Genomic DNA, 16019 nt, shown 5'->3' on the forward strand with positions numbered 1-16019 from the left:
AAGCATGATAAAAAGTAATCATTGGTCATAAAAATATACGATTTGTAACTTAGGTAAGTGTCTCTAGGATGCTCCGATCGTCCTCATGTACCGACTGAAACTCATTAGGCCCTCCCTTTATTCCATATCGGCATATCTATTCGTGATGGTGCCAGAGCACTTCCGACACCATCTTTTGGCACCGCGCATCTAGCTTACGGTGATGACTCTCCCCCTTTCTAACACCTCTAATCGAAGATCCATAATCTATAAACTAAACGTCTGTCGTGGGGAAAGGAATGAATCATTAAGGTGCGGGAAATCCGCGCTTCTATCGCTGCTGGTAAGGATTGCTCGGTGATCGGTTCCGGTTGACGCCCGTGGATCGGCCGCCAGCCCCCGAACCGGCTGACTGGATGTTTCGAAGGGATGACTGTGGGTGTAGTGAATTTCCAGTGTGATACGGGTTTGGCCCGCCCACCTGTGCCTCTTCATCGTAGGGGCCCATATGCTGAGTTACTTGAAAGCCTGGGGTGTTCTCGCCCGGGAGCTGCGGAGGTAAAGTTTCACCTGCTCTACGACGGCCACCGCTGCGCTGACTCTCCCGCTTATGGAGGTCCAAGCGTATCGAATCTAAATCATTCGAACGTTGTCGGTCCATAGACTCTTCGCGAGAGTTCCTTGGGGACTCTTCGCGATTATAGCCCCATTCATCTGCCGCCGCTTTTGCGGGGTTAATGGCATTAAAATCGTGGGCAGCCTTCGCCTCGCGTTCCTCGGGGACACCGGTTTTGTTGGATGTCGAAGGGTTCCTGGCTGGCGTTGAGGATGTTGGCACCATTCTCTTTCCTTCTTTTTCCTTGCTAGCCTTGTCACGAGCAGCAGAAGCGTCCGAGTCCGTCACAGCAACAGAGTATGATGGGTTCGTCGGTCCGCCTAGCGGTTCACCGCCACCACCAGGTGCGTAGATTGGTACTCGCTTCAGGGCAAGCGTAAGCGCACACATGAACTTAGAGCGTCGAGTGGCACGGATAGCCTCATTATGCCAGTTTGACTTGTGCTTGATAGCAATTTTCAGCTGAAGCTTGTCCAAGTCGCCAACGCCTGCCACTCCGATGACAATGTCCGGCTGGAAGTCACGCGAATTCTCCGGCGCGCGCACGAATTTCTCCATTTCAAGTCGCAGAAGCTCAATATCCTCAAAGGAGGTATCATACGAAACATTGATGTCGATAACTTCTTTCATAGCTTTACTTCGGGTCACGTTCTCAATCCAAAGATTGTTTAAAACAATGTTTGGCACCTGGACGACCTGCATCTTGTCGATACGGTTGAAGACAGTGTAAAGCAGGGAAATCTTCTCGACGACCAACTGCTCTTTCTCCGAGCCTGCAATGTCGACTCTGTCTCCCACATCGTAAGGGTGCTTGACGAATAGGAAGATACAAGAACCCAGAAATTCTTGAGTCGTGACGGCGAAGACGAAAGACAACGAGAGTAAGGCCGTACCGGCAGTAGCGAGCGTGGTAATGAACGAACTCTGGAAGAAAGCCACTGCAGAAATATGTAAGTAGATAAATAAAAAGATAGGTTTATTGGAAAACACTTACGGAAGATGAAAATGACGATCAGAAGGACAATGAAGAGAAGGACCTGGTCGAACACAGCCAAAGCTTGGCTAATGTCCTTCATGCTGTTCCCTATAGCCTTCCTTTCTTTTCCAGTCTCAACCACCTTTCTGATCATCTCGTCAAGACTGATGTCGCCGTTTGAGTCAGCATCAATGGCAGCGAAGCATTCTTCAGCTTCGTCACGGTGTCCAGGGCCGAGCACTTCGATGATATCATCCACATAAAGAGCATCGTTGCCTTCCACAACGAACGACATCCAAATACGTTTCGCAAGAGCTTCTGAGGTTCGGGCTTTTTCGAGGGCTTCCACAACAATCGAGTGGGCGGAGTTCGGGTTGAAGACCTGCTTGCCAGTGATCTCGGAAGCTAGGTTTCCAAACACAGAGGTAACTTTGTCGCCGATTCGTCCCACATTCCCGATTAATTTCATGGGCGTGACTGCTCCGCCCTTCTTATTTCTTCTACCTTTCTTCCCGCCGGCGAGCATTATCTCGATACTATCGTTGATAAGCTCATCTTCCTCGATGAATTCAGGGCAGTACATAGGAAATAGCTGTCGAGATGCGTCGTACATCAGTCCCAGTAGGAAAACTTCTCGTTTCGAGTCCTTTATCCGGTTGGCAAAAGATCGCTGATGGTACGTTACGCTAATGAGTTGGATAATGGTCTTCTCGACGAGGAAGACGGCCGAAGAAGCGAAGAGTGCACCGAGAATCCTTCGAATTGCAATAACCCAGCTAACGTCGTTGAAATTCGTGTTGATAAGGCCCGTGAATATAAAGAATGTAGCCATGGCCCAGAAGAAGAGCGAGAGCGGAATCTCCAGAGCGCGGATAACAATTGCATACTTGCGGGTTCCGGCACTGACAACACCAGTGAAAAACATGAAGACGGGTGGTAGGAGGTGGGCAACGACCTTGCCGACCCATAAGCTCAACCACGCAAGCTCGATCCAGAGGAAAAGGTTGAAGAGCTGTGGTCCAGGGGCGTAGACCGCAACGGCCTCGGTCAAGGCGTTCGTTCGCGGGCCATGACCAACCTCAATGCTGTACCTATTTCCCGTCGCCGGGATGACGATTAGAGGGACAGCAAGGAGGAGCGCAACGGGGACGATATACACGAGATATCTCGTGACGACCGAGGCGCCAATTATCTTGTTGTAGAGTTTCCCCATGGCATTGAGAGACGCCTCGTCGGAAGTTAGGTTATCATTTTCCCCGGAAGGACTGTCCTTCTTAGCCTGCCTTCGACCACGATGGAAGAAGCCACGCTTCTCATTTTCTTCGGTGTTCTTCGATTCCATGCTGAAGCCAGTAGCAGTGCCTTGGTTGGGTTTCCTAGCACCGGTTGAGCTGGCATTGCTCCGGACTTGAGTTAAGGGGATGTCGCTGTCCATATCAGGCCTTGAAGTACCCAGTTGCACGAACCCTTTAGGAGAACGGATCGACATTACGGTGGGGGAGATATGTAGCTGCAGTAGCTACTAACGTAATCCAGCCGCCCAAAATGTGACCCGACAATGCGGCTTGGACGGTTCCCTTTATCTGTTTCCTTAAAATGGGGAAACCTGGATATACAAGTGAATGAATAATATACCACAAATATTCTTCCCTCAGGATGGCACCAGGCGATCGATCGGAAGGGTGAAGGTGGTGCTGTATAAAAAATCCGACAGGGAGAGAAAAAGATGGGAGTTAACCGTAGGCGTTTAGGATACGGGGTATGAATTTGTGGGAGAGAATGGAGGTTAAGCAAAACGAAAGACTGATAGTCAACTGACTAATAAAGGAGAATAGATCCAAAGCATATACTATGCCTATAGGGACCAAGGAATCTTCAAAGACGTTGACCCGAAAAAAAAAAAAGAGGGAGGTGGAAAGTAGAAGGAAAAAAAAAGAGAAAGATCGTGAATCGAGGTAGGATGATACATGCAGGGGTCAAAGCTTGTACATAGTAGTACAAGATTTAGTACCATCAGACTCCAAGGTGTGGAGGATTGACGCGTTGGAAAGTCCGCCTGTAGTTTTTTTTCCTCAAGGGTCCACATGGGAATCGATCTAAAAAGAACTGGAGACACTGGAGACAAATTGTGGACAGTATCCATGTATGTTGCCGAAGTGGAAAGAGCCAATGTGGCTGCTAGACTGCTAACCTCGAGGGCTGTACCTGCCTGCTGGGTAAATTTCAAGATACCTCCCTAGACATTTATTCCCCCCTATCGGATCACATTTATCACATGAATAGGTATCAATGACAACAATACATTTACACTGTTTCAGTTTGTCTTATCGATCCTATGCAATCATCTCGCCTACTCAACCCTGACAGCCTGGTAGAATGTCTACCTTCCACTCTAGGAATTCGGAATGCTGGCTTTGACCTTCAAATAGATTCCTACAATGAAATGCGCCATCGACGTTATTCAGGGGTGACGATCTAGACGTTTCAGCAGAAAATAAATGCCAACTACTGAGAAGCTCGTTGTGGTTGGTCAATCGCTATGAATTATTACCCCTACCTAAGTATGAGCTAAGGGATTTCGCAGGAAAAAGAGAGAAAAAAAGAAGAGGCGTTTGAGGTTGCCACTATTCTAGTTAAGTCACTACAATTTTCATACTAGGCTTTATTAAGTAACACTCCTTTCGTATTATCAAAGGGATTAACCCTCGAAGTCTCCGGGACTTGTTTGTTAAGTCGGCTAATAATAGGTCAGTTTTTCCAACCGCGTCATTGTCATTGTTTCAGAAAATAGGTCTATCCCGATTGCTCTTTGTGAGCATTTGCAGGCGTAGCTAGCTAGGTTGAAGCACGTTCCACTCTCAAGGGTATGAAAGTTCAGCTCGAATGTCGACAACTATGACGAAAATATCGGACGAGATATTGCCCTAGGGCTTTTTTTTTTTTTCGTTCTCCACGGCCGAATGTTCGAGATCTTGGTTACCATTCCGTCCCGTTTTTGAGATTTCCTTGGGTAGATCAGCTCACACGCATGTGATTGACAATTCACCGTCTTGCTATCTATGGAGAGAATACGCTACAATTTTCCTTGTACAATGAACGTCATCTCTCTCTACCTCGGAAGCGAATAAGATCACTTCCTAATTGCGACGGCGATCATGAAAAGATAGGGGAGAGGAGGTTGAAGTCTCGGAATTATCAACTTAGAAAAGTGGCCATGACGCAGATCTCAGCTGCAATCTCGTCCATTCAAATGGCAAAAATGGCTTAGATGATCAATGTCGACATGAACCACTATCGAACTATCGGTAGAATGCATAACAGAATCAAGCTTTACTCGCAGACTGCGTGTTCTTGTGCGCGGGGGAAAGAATAAAAAGGCAGTTGCTTATGAAAATCATTATAAAGGGGAATCCACTTGTACACTTCAAAGGCTGACAAGTGCCGTCAGCCCGAATTCCAAAACGCGCCGGGGCAAGCCACATTTGCTGATCGTCATCACATCGTCTCGCCCGAGTCTGTTTAGCGAGAAGACTAATGCTAGGCCAGCTCTATCAGCTATAACGATAGCGCCGGCTGACGAATTTCTCGAGTTCGCAAGTTTTATCACGCGAGCACATTTTCACATCGTGATGACTTCTGGTTTAGGCTCCGTGCCAAGGTCCATCTAAGAAGACACTCGAAGGTTCTTCGGCTTTTAGCACCGGTGACAAACTAGTTTGCTTATCTACTAGGTACCTAGGTATGTAGACAGGAACAGGTAGCAGAGCTGCTCATCGAGAACCTCAAAAACGAGCATAACATGAGCCTTAGGTCTAGAGAAGAACGCGAATGTGTAGTGTACTTGGAATACCATCAAAATTTTTAGGTGAGCTTCTCATCTTCAAAGGCGGGGTGTTTGTGGGCACCAGCACCGTGCCAAGAATAACGACGAACAGCAGCCGCCTCTCTCTCGGAGCGAGAAAATATAGTGATAGCGTCGGCACCGCTGGCTATAGCACTAACTTGCGCTTCCGGCGTTCCGACGTACTCCTTAGAATCAACTGTGGCCCCCGTATCGCTGGTGTCCGTTAGATAGTCCTCCACTATTATAATCGACGGGCTGGAAGTAGCGTCATCGAAGTGGTAGAGAGGCTCGAGTACAGCACCACTCCGCTGTAGGATATAGCGCCTAAACCACCATGGAACCACCTTGGTGGAGTTGTACTTGATAAATACGCTTGTAGGTACGGCAAAGACGTAATCAAGTTCCTCGAGCGTGCGCTGCTTTGTCTCGGGCATCCACAGAAAGATCATGACGAACGCTGTGACATTGAATCCTGCGTATAGGCAGAACGCACCCTAATTAAGCGTTAGAGCGCCGTCCCCAAGTGTCTGCGTTTTAGGGAGAGACTTTGCAATGGGACCTACAAGAACACCTGTAGCCGCAAGGATTTTTGGGAATGTGATTGACAGTACAGCAGCCCAGAAGAGGCAAGTCGCTACAGCCCACGACATCCCAACCTCGCGGTGTGAGAGTGGGAAGACTTCCGCGCTATACGTAAAGGGTACGGGACCCTCTCCGGGCGAATAGAAGATCGCGAAGACGTAGACGAATAGCGCTACCAGACCCACGTGAGCCCCGGCGCCCTTGGGGATCAGCGTGCAAAGACCGGCAGCTAATAAGGACCAGGCCATGTTGGGAAAGGTGAACAGGAGCAGCGAACGACGACCGAATGTGTCGATAGTCCAGAGAGCTGGCCACGCGAAGATGAAGTTTACTAAACCAAATCCCCATGACGCAAGGAGCGCACTGAAGTCGGAAGTTCCTGCTTCTTTGAAGACGGTAGAAGAATAAAATGCTATTAGGTTGATGCCTATCATAGCTGTTAATTCCCAGGCTTTGGCCAATTCTCATACTCCCGAGTTAGATGGCTTACCGCACAGCTGTTGGCCTATCATGACTACGAAAGACGCCAGTGTTGCTCTCCTGACGCGAGGGATCGTGAAAAGTTGGATGAGCCGCTTGACATAAGTTGAATCGCCGATGGCTTCATCCTCTATCTCCACTTGAGCTTTAATGGCGTAAAGATCACGAGCCGCTTGTATGGGGTGGTTGCGTAATCTTAAAAGCGACTCCATAGCATCTCGATATCGTCCTTTCTTGACATACTATCTCGGCGATTCCGGACAAAATGGGATGAGAAATGTAAGAGGAACCGCTGGAATGAAAGCCGAACCAACCTGAACTGCGTAAGTTGGACTCATTAGTTATACAAAGCACCAAGTTAGAGTAAGTTGATATGAGATAGCACATACGTCTCCAGGAAATCCTGCCGATTTGGCCAACTGCTAGATTAGCAGAACAACCAAGGAAGATACCGAATGCTGTCCACAGCTGCCAGGACATGACTAGAGCACCGCGGATAGATGCTGGGCTATTCTCGGCAGCAAAGATGGGTACAGTCGAGGCTTTGATACCCATGCCAACACCGAGTAGTATTCTAGTAACCAAGAGCTGTTGCCAGTTCTGGGTTAAAGCTCCCGCAATAGGAGTGAGCAAGCAGAATATCGCAGATATGAAGATGGTTCCTATCACAGATTAAGTCATTCCCCCTTTTAAACTGGGATAATAATAGAAAAGAGGGCAGGGGAGAGAAAAGAAAATTTTACAAACCTCGCCGGCCAAAGTGACAGTTCAGCGGATCTGAAAGCCAGCAACCGATGAGAGCCGATCCGATGTAAGGAGCCGAGTTGATCAGGCCGACTAGGAGTATATCATGGTCGGTCTGTCCCCCGATGCCGAATTGCGCGGGGAACGACAAGTTGGCCCCGTTGCTGCCTTCTTGGTCCCATCCTTGAACAGCCGCTCCGATGGAGCAAGTGATGATTGTTAGATAAAGAAGCCGAGGGACTCTCCACTTGTGCTCTGTCTCATTTCTTAACGCATTTATTTCTTCCTTATCAAGTGCTTCCGGCCCGTAAATATCCTCGAAAGCGGCAGGATTCTGGGCAACAAGTGCACCCTTGCGCATGAGCGGGATGTATTTAGCCAAACCGTGGTGCTCGGAAAACCTAGTTACCTGATCTAGGAGATATTCACGAGGGATGCCGGCCAAGGGGTTCGTGATCCTATTACCACCGAGTCGGTCAGCTTGGGGTGGCGCGTACTAGGAGAAAGGAGATGCAGACTTGGCACTCAGGTTATTGTTGAGATTGACTCGTGTTTTTGTGTCATGACGACCCTTTTCCGTAGAGCAATCATAACGGTACACCGAAGATTTGCGACTGTATAAAACCTATCAGCATAAAAATGGTCGTTAATAGAAAACTCTTTCCTTTTGATGCTTACGGCGGTGTTGGTTCAAATTTCTCCGGCATGTTAAACGTAAGTTTGAGGTGATCCTAAAGCATACTGTGATAAAGCTATTGCTAGGTATTGTATCGCAAGAGACTTGTTTCTAGGGAACGATTGGCATAGTGGAATAGAAGTTCAAAAATGGACACAGAAGATGGCCTGCACGTCTTTGGAAATTCGATATAAGTATTCTTTATTGACGTAGAATCTAGTACTGTCCATTATTGGAAAGTACAACACTGAATTATATCTCCCTCGAATCATGAAACACTGGCCTAAACACCACAATATTCACCCCTCTTCAAGTAAACTATACCACAATTATAGAGTTCATCCTAATTTGCAAGACCACCCTGCGTGTTTATCAAGATAATATAGGAAGTAGGTAGACATTCAATGTTGTTTCAGTTAAGAAAAATATTTGGAGTTATGATACGAATGTGCGGGCCCCTATTGTCTTATTTCTCTATTCTAACCTAGAGGTCAAAGATAAGCGGCGTCAAACCCTAAACCTCAGAGCACCGACCTAGAGTAAAAGGTAATTCATTAGGCCGCGGTAATATACTAAGTGCCCAACTAGAATACGCCTGCGCCAACAACCTGACTATCATTGTGTCCAGCCTAAGAGATGTGTGCATTTTGTGTTTGTGTGTTTGGGTACGAAGGTAAAATGTCGGTTCGTGAAATGAAAGATGTGGAAGCCTCCATACCTACCTAGGTAGGTATATACGAAGAAGCGAATATATGTACATGAACTGAACCATTCCGTGGTCCCGTATCTTTCCCGCTGCCGTTTGATCTATAGCTTATAACCCATATGAAAGACCCTCCCCGCGGCCTAAGACAGAGCGATTCACTTCCCATTCCCGTGTAATTAGGATGTTGTTTATATCCTCTGTATTGTCCCACCTGCTAGTGTTGTTTGTTCGAGTATGGGCGCGGACGTTAGCGAGGGGAATGCTGTCGTCGAGTCGCTCGAAGCCATGACTGAGGGGACCTATGGCGGGCGGAGTACTGGTGTCTTGACTTCCTGTTGCTGTGGACCTCTTCAGAACCTTCTTAGTCCAATCACCACTATTAGCAGCAAATATCCGTTTAAGGGAAGGTTTGATGACTGGAAGACAGGAATTCACGATTCCAAGAGTTGGTTCAAGAGTAGAGTAGATCGTTCCTAAGCCAACTCCATATGTCAAGTCACTAACGTCCCATGATATAAGCCACAAAACCCTTAGGAGAGACAATACACATATGCTAAAACCTAGCAGTCAGTCTCTGTGCTATCATTGATTTGATTGAATTACTTACACCGCCCCGAGGCTGAACATGCCGGCAACACCAAATCTCTTTAGCAGCGTCAAGCGTAAACTAAATAGCATAGGCATTGGCAATATCACGATAGATGCGTCAATAACTAGATTGGTAATCCCAGCAATAAGGTAAGAAAGGCCCTGATTTTCGCACCAGGCTCCTGGAATAGTTTTGTACCAGTTGAACTCCACTGGATGGCAAAGGGCGAAAGACTCTGCCACCACGCTGATAAAATAAACTATGGTGATAGCCATTAAGCCGCGGCAGCAATGCGCAAATCTAGGGCCTGGGAATATGATCATATATAATGATAGTATCGAGAACTTAACGCAAGTGTTCGAGGCAGCCCAGAGTAACTGGGCAGCTGTGAATGACTAAGTAAACCTAAAGGTCAATAAGCAACTCTTAATAACACTCGTCGAGCTGGTATTCACCTTCAAGTAGAGAGTAATCAGATTTGGATCTTTCTCCATAATATCCTTGACATGATGACCAATGCCTCCGGTAAAGACTTCTACGCCCATGTTTTAGCGAATACTTCGTCTCAACCGAGTTGAATTTGCATATATTACCTATCATGGCATTTGAATATACTCCAAGAGCCAGAATCGTGGCAATAATTACCATGTAGTCGTTGAACGCAAGAGGCGTTCCCATCAGTTTCCTAGACCATAGGCGGAGTCCAACGGCGATAATGGCCAGTGTGGTGCTAATTGACAGCACTATAGCAGTTCGGATGGCAATCAGCGTAAGCTCCATAATAGCTCACATTGAAATCTCGAGAAAATAACTAGGTAATCATCCACTAGAGAAGACCTTTGTATGAAACAACCCGTGCAAGTGTGAGAACTACAATTGGAAAAGGGGGCACGAGGCTTGAAGTAAAGTGTTTCGAAACCAATTACTGATAACAATAGGCCTCATTCATACACCTAACCCCTTCTTTTGTTGGCCATTGAAAACAAAATCTACCTACCCAGGTACGTACGGCATAGGTGGAGGTTTGCCGAATGGATTTCACTCTGATGATCGCAGCTTAGACATCCATAGCTACACAGTCGGTTCAGCCTTCAATTAATAAATGGAAGTTACGTTGCTCAAGCACCATCCATCATGCAAGATGGATATCAATATTGTATTGTAACCCTTCCAAGGCTGCTTTGAGAATAATCCACATACTGTTGGTCGGAACCTGCATAAGGAACATGCGAAATTATCACCAACAGGTCGCACTTTATTATGGAAGCAACTTCGCTTTCATTATCCAGGTACCTAATAGGTACCTATGTAGGTGTAAACCCCAGCCTTCATCCGCCCCCTCTCTAACATAGCCTCACATAAATCTCTCACTGTCGTGAGACGGCATTGCGTCGTTGCTTCGCCGAATTGGCGTAGGATGCGTGACGACCAACTGCATATGGGGCTTTATGGTTGTTTGCCTAGCGCTTAACCCCTTAGTTTTGGGTGTAATAGAATTCCCACTCCCAAGGTATGCTGTAGTCTATATTTTTGTTGTTTCTTCCCGTCCGCTCCAAATATTGACTTTGTTGCCCACCATTTAGACTGCCAACTTTACTATTCCATCAAGATGTCACCAGATACATATGACTTCATCGTTGTAGGTGGTGGTACGGCCGGTTTAGTAGTCGCAACTCGTCTTTCTGAAATTCCAAGTCAACGCGTCCTCGTCTTAGAGGCCGGAGCTGATTTCAGCCCAGACCAACGGATTAAGACCCCGGCTTCCTGGACATCTTTGCAGGGCACTGAGGTAGATTGGGGCTTCCGGACTGAGCCACAGGTGTGTACATATCGGGTTTCTACATATAACATCACTCGTCTTGGATATCTTTACTAAAACTTACCAAAGCCATTGCTCAACGAGAGATCAATTGGGGTCAGCCAAGGCAAAACACTTGGAGGCTCTAGTGCCATTAATGCTCAGGTGTTTGTTCCATGCAACCCGTCCGTGATTGATCATTGGGGCTCGTCTCTTGGGAATAGTGGCTGGAATTGGGAGACTCTACGCCCGTACTATGCCAAAGCTTATACTTCTCCTCCGGTCGACAGCTCGCTGGCAGAGGCGCTCGGCATTGACGGATGGACAGATCATAGTGACACGCACGGTCCTCTTCCAACCTCGTTCCCCGGGAACCCGTCCCATCCCATAAGGAAGGCTTGGGCAGACACATTTCGCGTCAATGGCTACTACACCGTACAAGATCCCTTCATCAACGGGTCTTTGGGGAGTTTTTCTTGCCTCGCAACCGTCGACCCAGTCACAAAGGAGAGAACCAATGCCGCTTCGGCATACTACGCTAGTAGTAAGACGAGAAAGAATTTGGAGGTCCTCACAAATTCCACTGTTGAAAAGATCCTTTTCGACAGCGAAGGCCCAAACAGCAAGGAGTCCATCGTAGCTTCTGGGGTTCTTTATAACTATAAAGGCGAGTGCCGAAAAGCCATCTGTAACAAGGAGGTTATACTTGCCGCAGGTGCTCTTCAGTCGCCCAAGATATTAGAGCTTTCTGGAATCGGCAATGCAAGTTTCCTGGAAAAGCACGGCATTGACCCTATCGTCGATCTCCCAGGAGTTGGAGAGAACCTTTATGATCATCTAATCGACACGATTAGCTACGGGGCGGTGGACACCCTGGAAACGCTTGACCCTCTCATTCTGGACCCATCCGTGCGTGAACAAGCCATAACTGACTTCGCAGAACGTCGGACCGGTCTACTTACCTCGATGGGAGTGTACACATACGCATATCTTCCTATCATGGAACACCTCTCTAGTGAAGGGCGAGAGCGACTAACCAAATTGCTTGTCGACAATCGTCCCACTCCGGGAGAGAATCCTGACCAGGTTAGAGCTCAAGCGTACTACAAAGTGGCCGAGGCGACCCTTCTTGACCCGAAGCAGGCTTCTGGGGCATACTTCTCGTTCCTTGGGCCATGGGGTGGCCCGATCGAAGAAAATGGTCGGACTTTGACTCTTTGCGTCATGCTTTCCCAGCCACTTTCTCGTGGAAGCGTCCATATTCGTTCCAACGACACATCGGCTGCTCCCATAGTCAATCCCAACTACTTATCCAATTCGTTGGACCTGGATCTCTTCGCGGAGCATATGCTCTACATCGAAACCATTGCCCGTTTACGCCCTCTGACTGACCTCCTGAAACACCCCATCATTCGCAGGCATTCGTCTTCAAACCTTACTGATCTAGAAACCGCGAAGAAATGGATCCAGAAGAGTGCGGCGTCTATGTGGCACCTGGGAGGCAGTTGTGCAAGTAGGTATCTCATTATCGTTGACTTGTTCCTTCAATCGCTAATATATTGTGTCAAAGTGTTACCGAAAGAAATGAATGGAGTTGTAGACAGCACACTGAAGGTCTACGGAACTCAGAACCTCCGTATTGTAGATTCGAGCGCAATCCCCCTAATCAGCACAGCCAATCTCCAATCTACTGTGTACGCGTTCGCCGAAAGAGCAGCGGACTTGATCAAGGAGACGTGGGGTTTTGGAATGAGCCAGCTCTGAACAATAGGCGTTACTTCAGTAGGTACCTAACTAGGTAGTTAAATACAGCCCACTGCAGCGGCGTCTTTGGACTGGCCCACCGTATAGTGAATCATATACCATCAACATAAACAAATGAAGGTAAATATCATATCACATACCATATACACCCTCTTAACCAGCCAGCCTATCCAGCCTACTCAACCCCATGAACCAGAAATATTTTTAGATTCCTAATATATGATAATACATGCGATCAGGGGTATCTCAGAACCAAAAAAGTATTACATATACATGAAAACTCGGCGGCTTTTTAAACCCTCAACCCAACTCAACATGAATCATGAATCCGTAGAATATACTCTTACAAGACGTAATTAATCCCGTATAATGCCCAACCCCCACGCGCTAAGACCGCTCGCTATCCTGTACTCCTTTAGCAACCCGCGTCGTATCCTCGCTCCTCTTATTCACGACGCGCAAGAGGTCGGCGTATCTCCTACGCCAAAACTCCGCGGCCTCCTCGCCCTCGGCCGGGATATCGGAGTCACCCCTAGGTTCGTCCGGCCGTTGAGCGCCCTTCTTCCACCGCGCGTGCGGAACCGTCTCCGTGAGTCGGAATTTCCCACTTACGGGGCCGAAACGAAGACCCCAAGAACAGTGGTACTTCGTGTAATCGGGGCCCACCTCCAGTCTCTGTACCGAGGTGCTGCCCGCTTGCATCAGATACTTAACGCCCGCAAGCGCTGAGAGGTTGATCAGGAAGGCCTCTTTCGTTAGAGCTTGTTTCGATATGCCCTCGACGACAACCTTAACCAAGGCCATTGCCTCGTCGACGCCAGCAGGTGGGCCTGGCTGCCCCTTTTCATCATACCAGGCCCCCTCAAGTATATCTGCAACAAACATGGCCTCGATCTCGTCGCAGTTCGTCCGGTCGCTGTCGCTAGGGTCGAAATGCATTCCGGAGCTCCCGTGATCGTCGGTCGATGTGGCCGTGAACATAGCGGAAGTGCGATCGAACACCGTGAACGCATCTTCCACGGGGGCGTCCGCCGCTTTACCGCCTCCATTGGTCCCGTTCCCATTAACCGGGCTCTTGCCGTTTACCATTACAACAGGAGGTGGGGGAGTCGCTAGTCTGACAGGGCCGCTGGCTCGTTCTGGTACTTGTAGAGAAAGACGGCCCGGTCGGGCAGGCCGGTTGCCAGGAGCAGAAGTCGGCGTTGTCGTCGGTGCTGACGTTGGCGCAGAGGTAGGTCCTGCTGACTTAGGTACCGATTCGGGGGGTAGCATCGGCGTATGCGCTATGCTAGACTGAGGTGTGCCCTGTTCAAAAGGGGACCCCTGAAATTCCCTCCGTTCATCCGGGATTGCTGATAATGGACCGTCGGAGGGACGATTTGTTGGAGGTCGCCCACGGGGCCTGCCACTTGTAGATACGCCGCCGCTTCTCCAAGCGGAAGAAACGACCTTTGCTCCATGGCGACGCCCGAGAGCTTTGGTTTTAGGACTAATTGCCGAGCGAGGTTCTGTAGTGTCACCCCAGAACGTCCCTCTAGTCGACGGCGTCATCGCAGACTGGGGATATGCTGACATTGGTTCGCGCGAAACATCGTTACTCCATGGGAAGGCTGAATTTGCTTCTGGCAATACGCTTGATCTTGGATCAACTGATGGGAACATGAACGAGTTTCTTCCATCCGGATGAGCGGTCCACGGATCTAGAGTATCCGGACGAGCGGTTTTAGGCTCCCCGCCAAACCCTGGAGACTCTAACCTGGGTCTTTGTGACGGAGATTTACTAAGTCCATCTTCCTCAGGTCTTTTTCGACCTCGACGAGGTCGAATGTGAGGTAGCAAAGCGCGCAAAGCCATGTCGTCTTCGGCAGCAACCCCATCTCTACCATCCTCACAGACTGGGTTCGGGTCCGTAGGAATTTGGGTCCAGTATGGGTGCGGATTGTCCATCAGATAATCGAAGAAGGCGTTGATATGCATGGAGTGCATCCATCGCTGCTAGGAGTAAGCTATGCTGCTATCGAGTGAACCATTATAGTTATTACAGAAGTAAAATGAATTTTACCTTTAATCGGACGGCATACTGCTGTATCTTCTGAGAGCTTTGTCCCTTGTCGTGGTCTGGCGGCTCAACACCCAAGTTCAAGGCTAACTCCGCCCACGTCTTCAGCTCCTTTGAGTGTAGCTTCTTGATGAGTTCGAACAAGGTGAACGTACTGAAGCTCTTCCCCTCGCTTTTTGGTGGGGTTCGAAAAGCTTCTCTGAGAGCGAACGTGTCTGTCTCCAAGGGCACTGCCGGGTTGCAGTAGAGGATGAAACTCACGTAGGCATCCTCGATAGAAGTAGTCGTCACGCTTTTTTGAGGTAATATTGGTCTTACCATCCCTACCGATCTAGGCGTCTCATTTTTACCGGGAGACGGAAGCGGGTTGAAGCGACGGGAACCGTTGCTCGTTGGAGTAGAGAGAGCCATCTTAACCTCATAAGATAGCGAGATATGCGATGATCCCCATGGATATTAAATGAAATGCATGAAAGGTACTTATGTAAGGTGGGTTGAAGTATCGCGGGCTGACGGATTTGATAAGCTGAAAGTTTCACGAAGTTATTGTTATAGCGCTCGCGATCTCCGTGATTTGAATAACTAACGAATAAGTATCCTTATTCTCGTAGAAGTCGTGTGTAACGGGATCTCCTCTCATCTCATAACACAATTGGCTCTTCCGTTGATTTGCTCATGGAGGCGTAAGCGTGGTCTTAGTGGCAGATAGACATTAACCCCTAGCTATTATGCAGTAGGATGTAGGATAGGCGTCCGTTAATTGATGTCGGGTTCTAACTGGCTGAGGTAGAGCTCGAATGATATGAATCAGAACGGCCTTTCCTCTATCGAAAGGTGAATGGGAAACTTATTGAGAAGAAAGTTAAAGTTCCTTAGTGACAGCCTCTTCTTTTCCGGTGGCCAATACCTATTATGCCGAATTCTATTTTGAGAAACTTCGCTGGCGGAGGCTGGTGCCACGAGCAAGAGCGCACGGCTGTTTTAGATGGACCGGGAGTTGTGCTGCACCTGCATGATGCTATTTTTGGATGCAATCCCACGTGACTCTGTCGTTCGCTGCTGAACTTTGTAGGGGAAGCTAAGGAAAGCCAAGGGGAGCCCCCAAGTATTTCCCCAATAATTTGGTGATTTGGTGATAGCCCCCAAATGACAATTGTGTGAAGGTTGCCCCTTTGGGGTGGCGTTCAACAGCTGATACTACCAACG

At 48.3% G+C, this 16019-nt stretch overlaps 5 protein-coding genes across 5 annotated transcripts; 1 reads left to right on the forward strand and 4 right to left on the reverse strand.

Moving 5' to 3' along the window:
- Window positions 1-310: 310 nt before the first annotated feature.
- F4807DRAFT_449716 (Mechanosensitive ion channel-domain-containing protein) lies at window positions 311-3006 on the reverse strand (the record flags this gene model as incomplete). The annotated part of the gene is made up of 2 exons (XM_048000054.1): window positions 311-1533; window positions 1590-3006. The coding sequence occupies 2 exons, from the start codon at window positions 3004-3006 to the stop codon at window positions 311-313; spliced, it is 2640 nt and encodes an 879-aa protein (XP_047858197.1).
- Window positions 3007-5432: 2426 nt separating this feature from the next.
- On the reverse strand, window positions 5433-7928 carry F4807DRAFT_456223 (major facilitator superfamily domain-containing protein; the record flags this gene model as incomplete). The annotated part of the gene is made up of 7 exons (XM_048000850.1): window positions 5433-5909; window positions 5979-6424; window positions 6488-6649; window positions 6867-7139; window positions 7225-7679; window positions 7740-7835; window positions 7900-7928. 7 exons carry the CDS (start codon window positions 7926-7928, stop codon window positions 5433-5435), a joined length of 1938 nt encoding a protein of 645 aa, XP_047858198.1.
- Window positions 7929-8502: 574 nt separating this feature from the next.
- Window positions 8503-10022, reverse strand: F4807DRAFT_196098 (uncharacterized protein). Its single transcript, XM_047993760.1, has 4 exons — window positions 9786-10022; window positions 9648-9727; window positions 9211-9587; window positions 8503-9156 (listed from the first exon to the last, which is right to left on the reverse strand). Exons 1-4 carry the CDS (start codon window positions 9970-9972, stop codon window positions 8712-8714), a joined length of 1089 nt encoding a protein of 362 aa, XP_047858199.1. The 5' UTR covers window positions 9973-10022; the 3' UTR covers window positions 8503-8711.
- Window positions 10023-10801: 779 nt separating this feature from the next.
- F4807DRAFT_456225 (putative GMC oxidoreductase) lies at window positions 10802-12754 on the forward strand (the record flags this gene model as incomplete). Its single annotated transcript, XM_048000851.1, has 3 exons — window positions 10802-11011; window positions 11081-12503; window positions 12561-12754. 3 exons carry the CDS (start codon window positions 10802-10804, stop codon window positions 12752-12754), a joined length of 1827 nt encoding a protein of 608 aa, XP_047858200.1.
- Window positions 12755-12966: 212 nt separating this feature from the next.
- On the reverse strand, window positions 12967-15454 carry F4807DRAFT_196107 (ARS binding protein 2-domain-containing protein). Its single transcript, XM_047993762.1, has 2 exons — window positions 14817-15454; window positions 12967-14746 (listed from the first exon to the last, which is right to left on the reverse strand). The coding sequence occupies exons 1-2, from the start codon at window positions 15222-15224 to the stop codon at window positions 13142-13144; spliced, it is 2013 nt and encodes a 670-aa protein (XP_047858201.1). The 5' UTR covers window positions 15225-15454; the 3' UTR covers window positions 12967-13141.
- Between the last annotated feature and the right edge of the window lie 565 nt (window positions 15455-16019).

This window comes from Annulohypoxylon truncatum (genome assembly GCF_022578515.1).
Source record: "Annulohypoxylon truncatum strain CBS 140777 unplaced genomic scaffold F4807scaffold_3, whole genome shotgun sequence".
Lineage (NCBI taxonomy): Eukaryota > Fungi > Ascomycota > Sordariomycetes > Xylariales > Hypoxylaceae > Annulohypoxylon > Annulohypoxylon truncatum.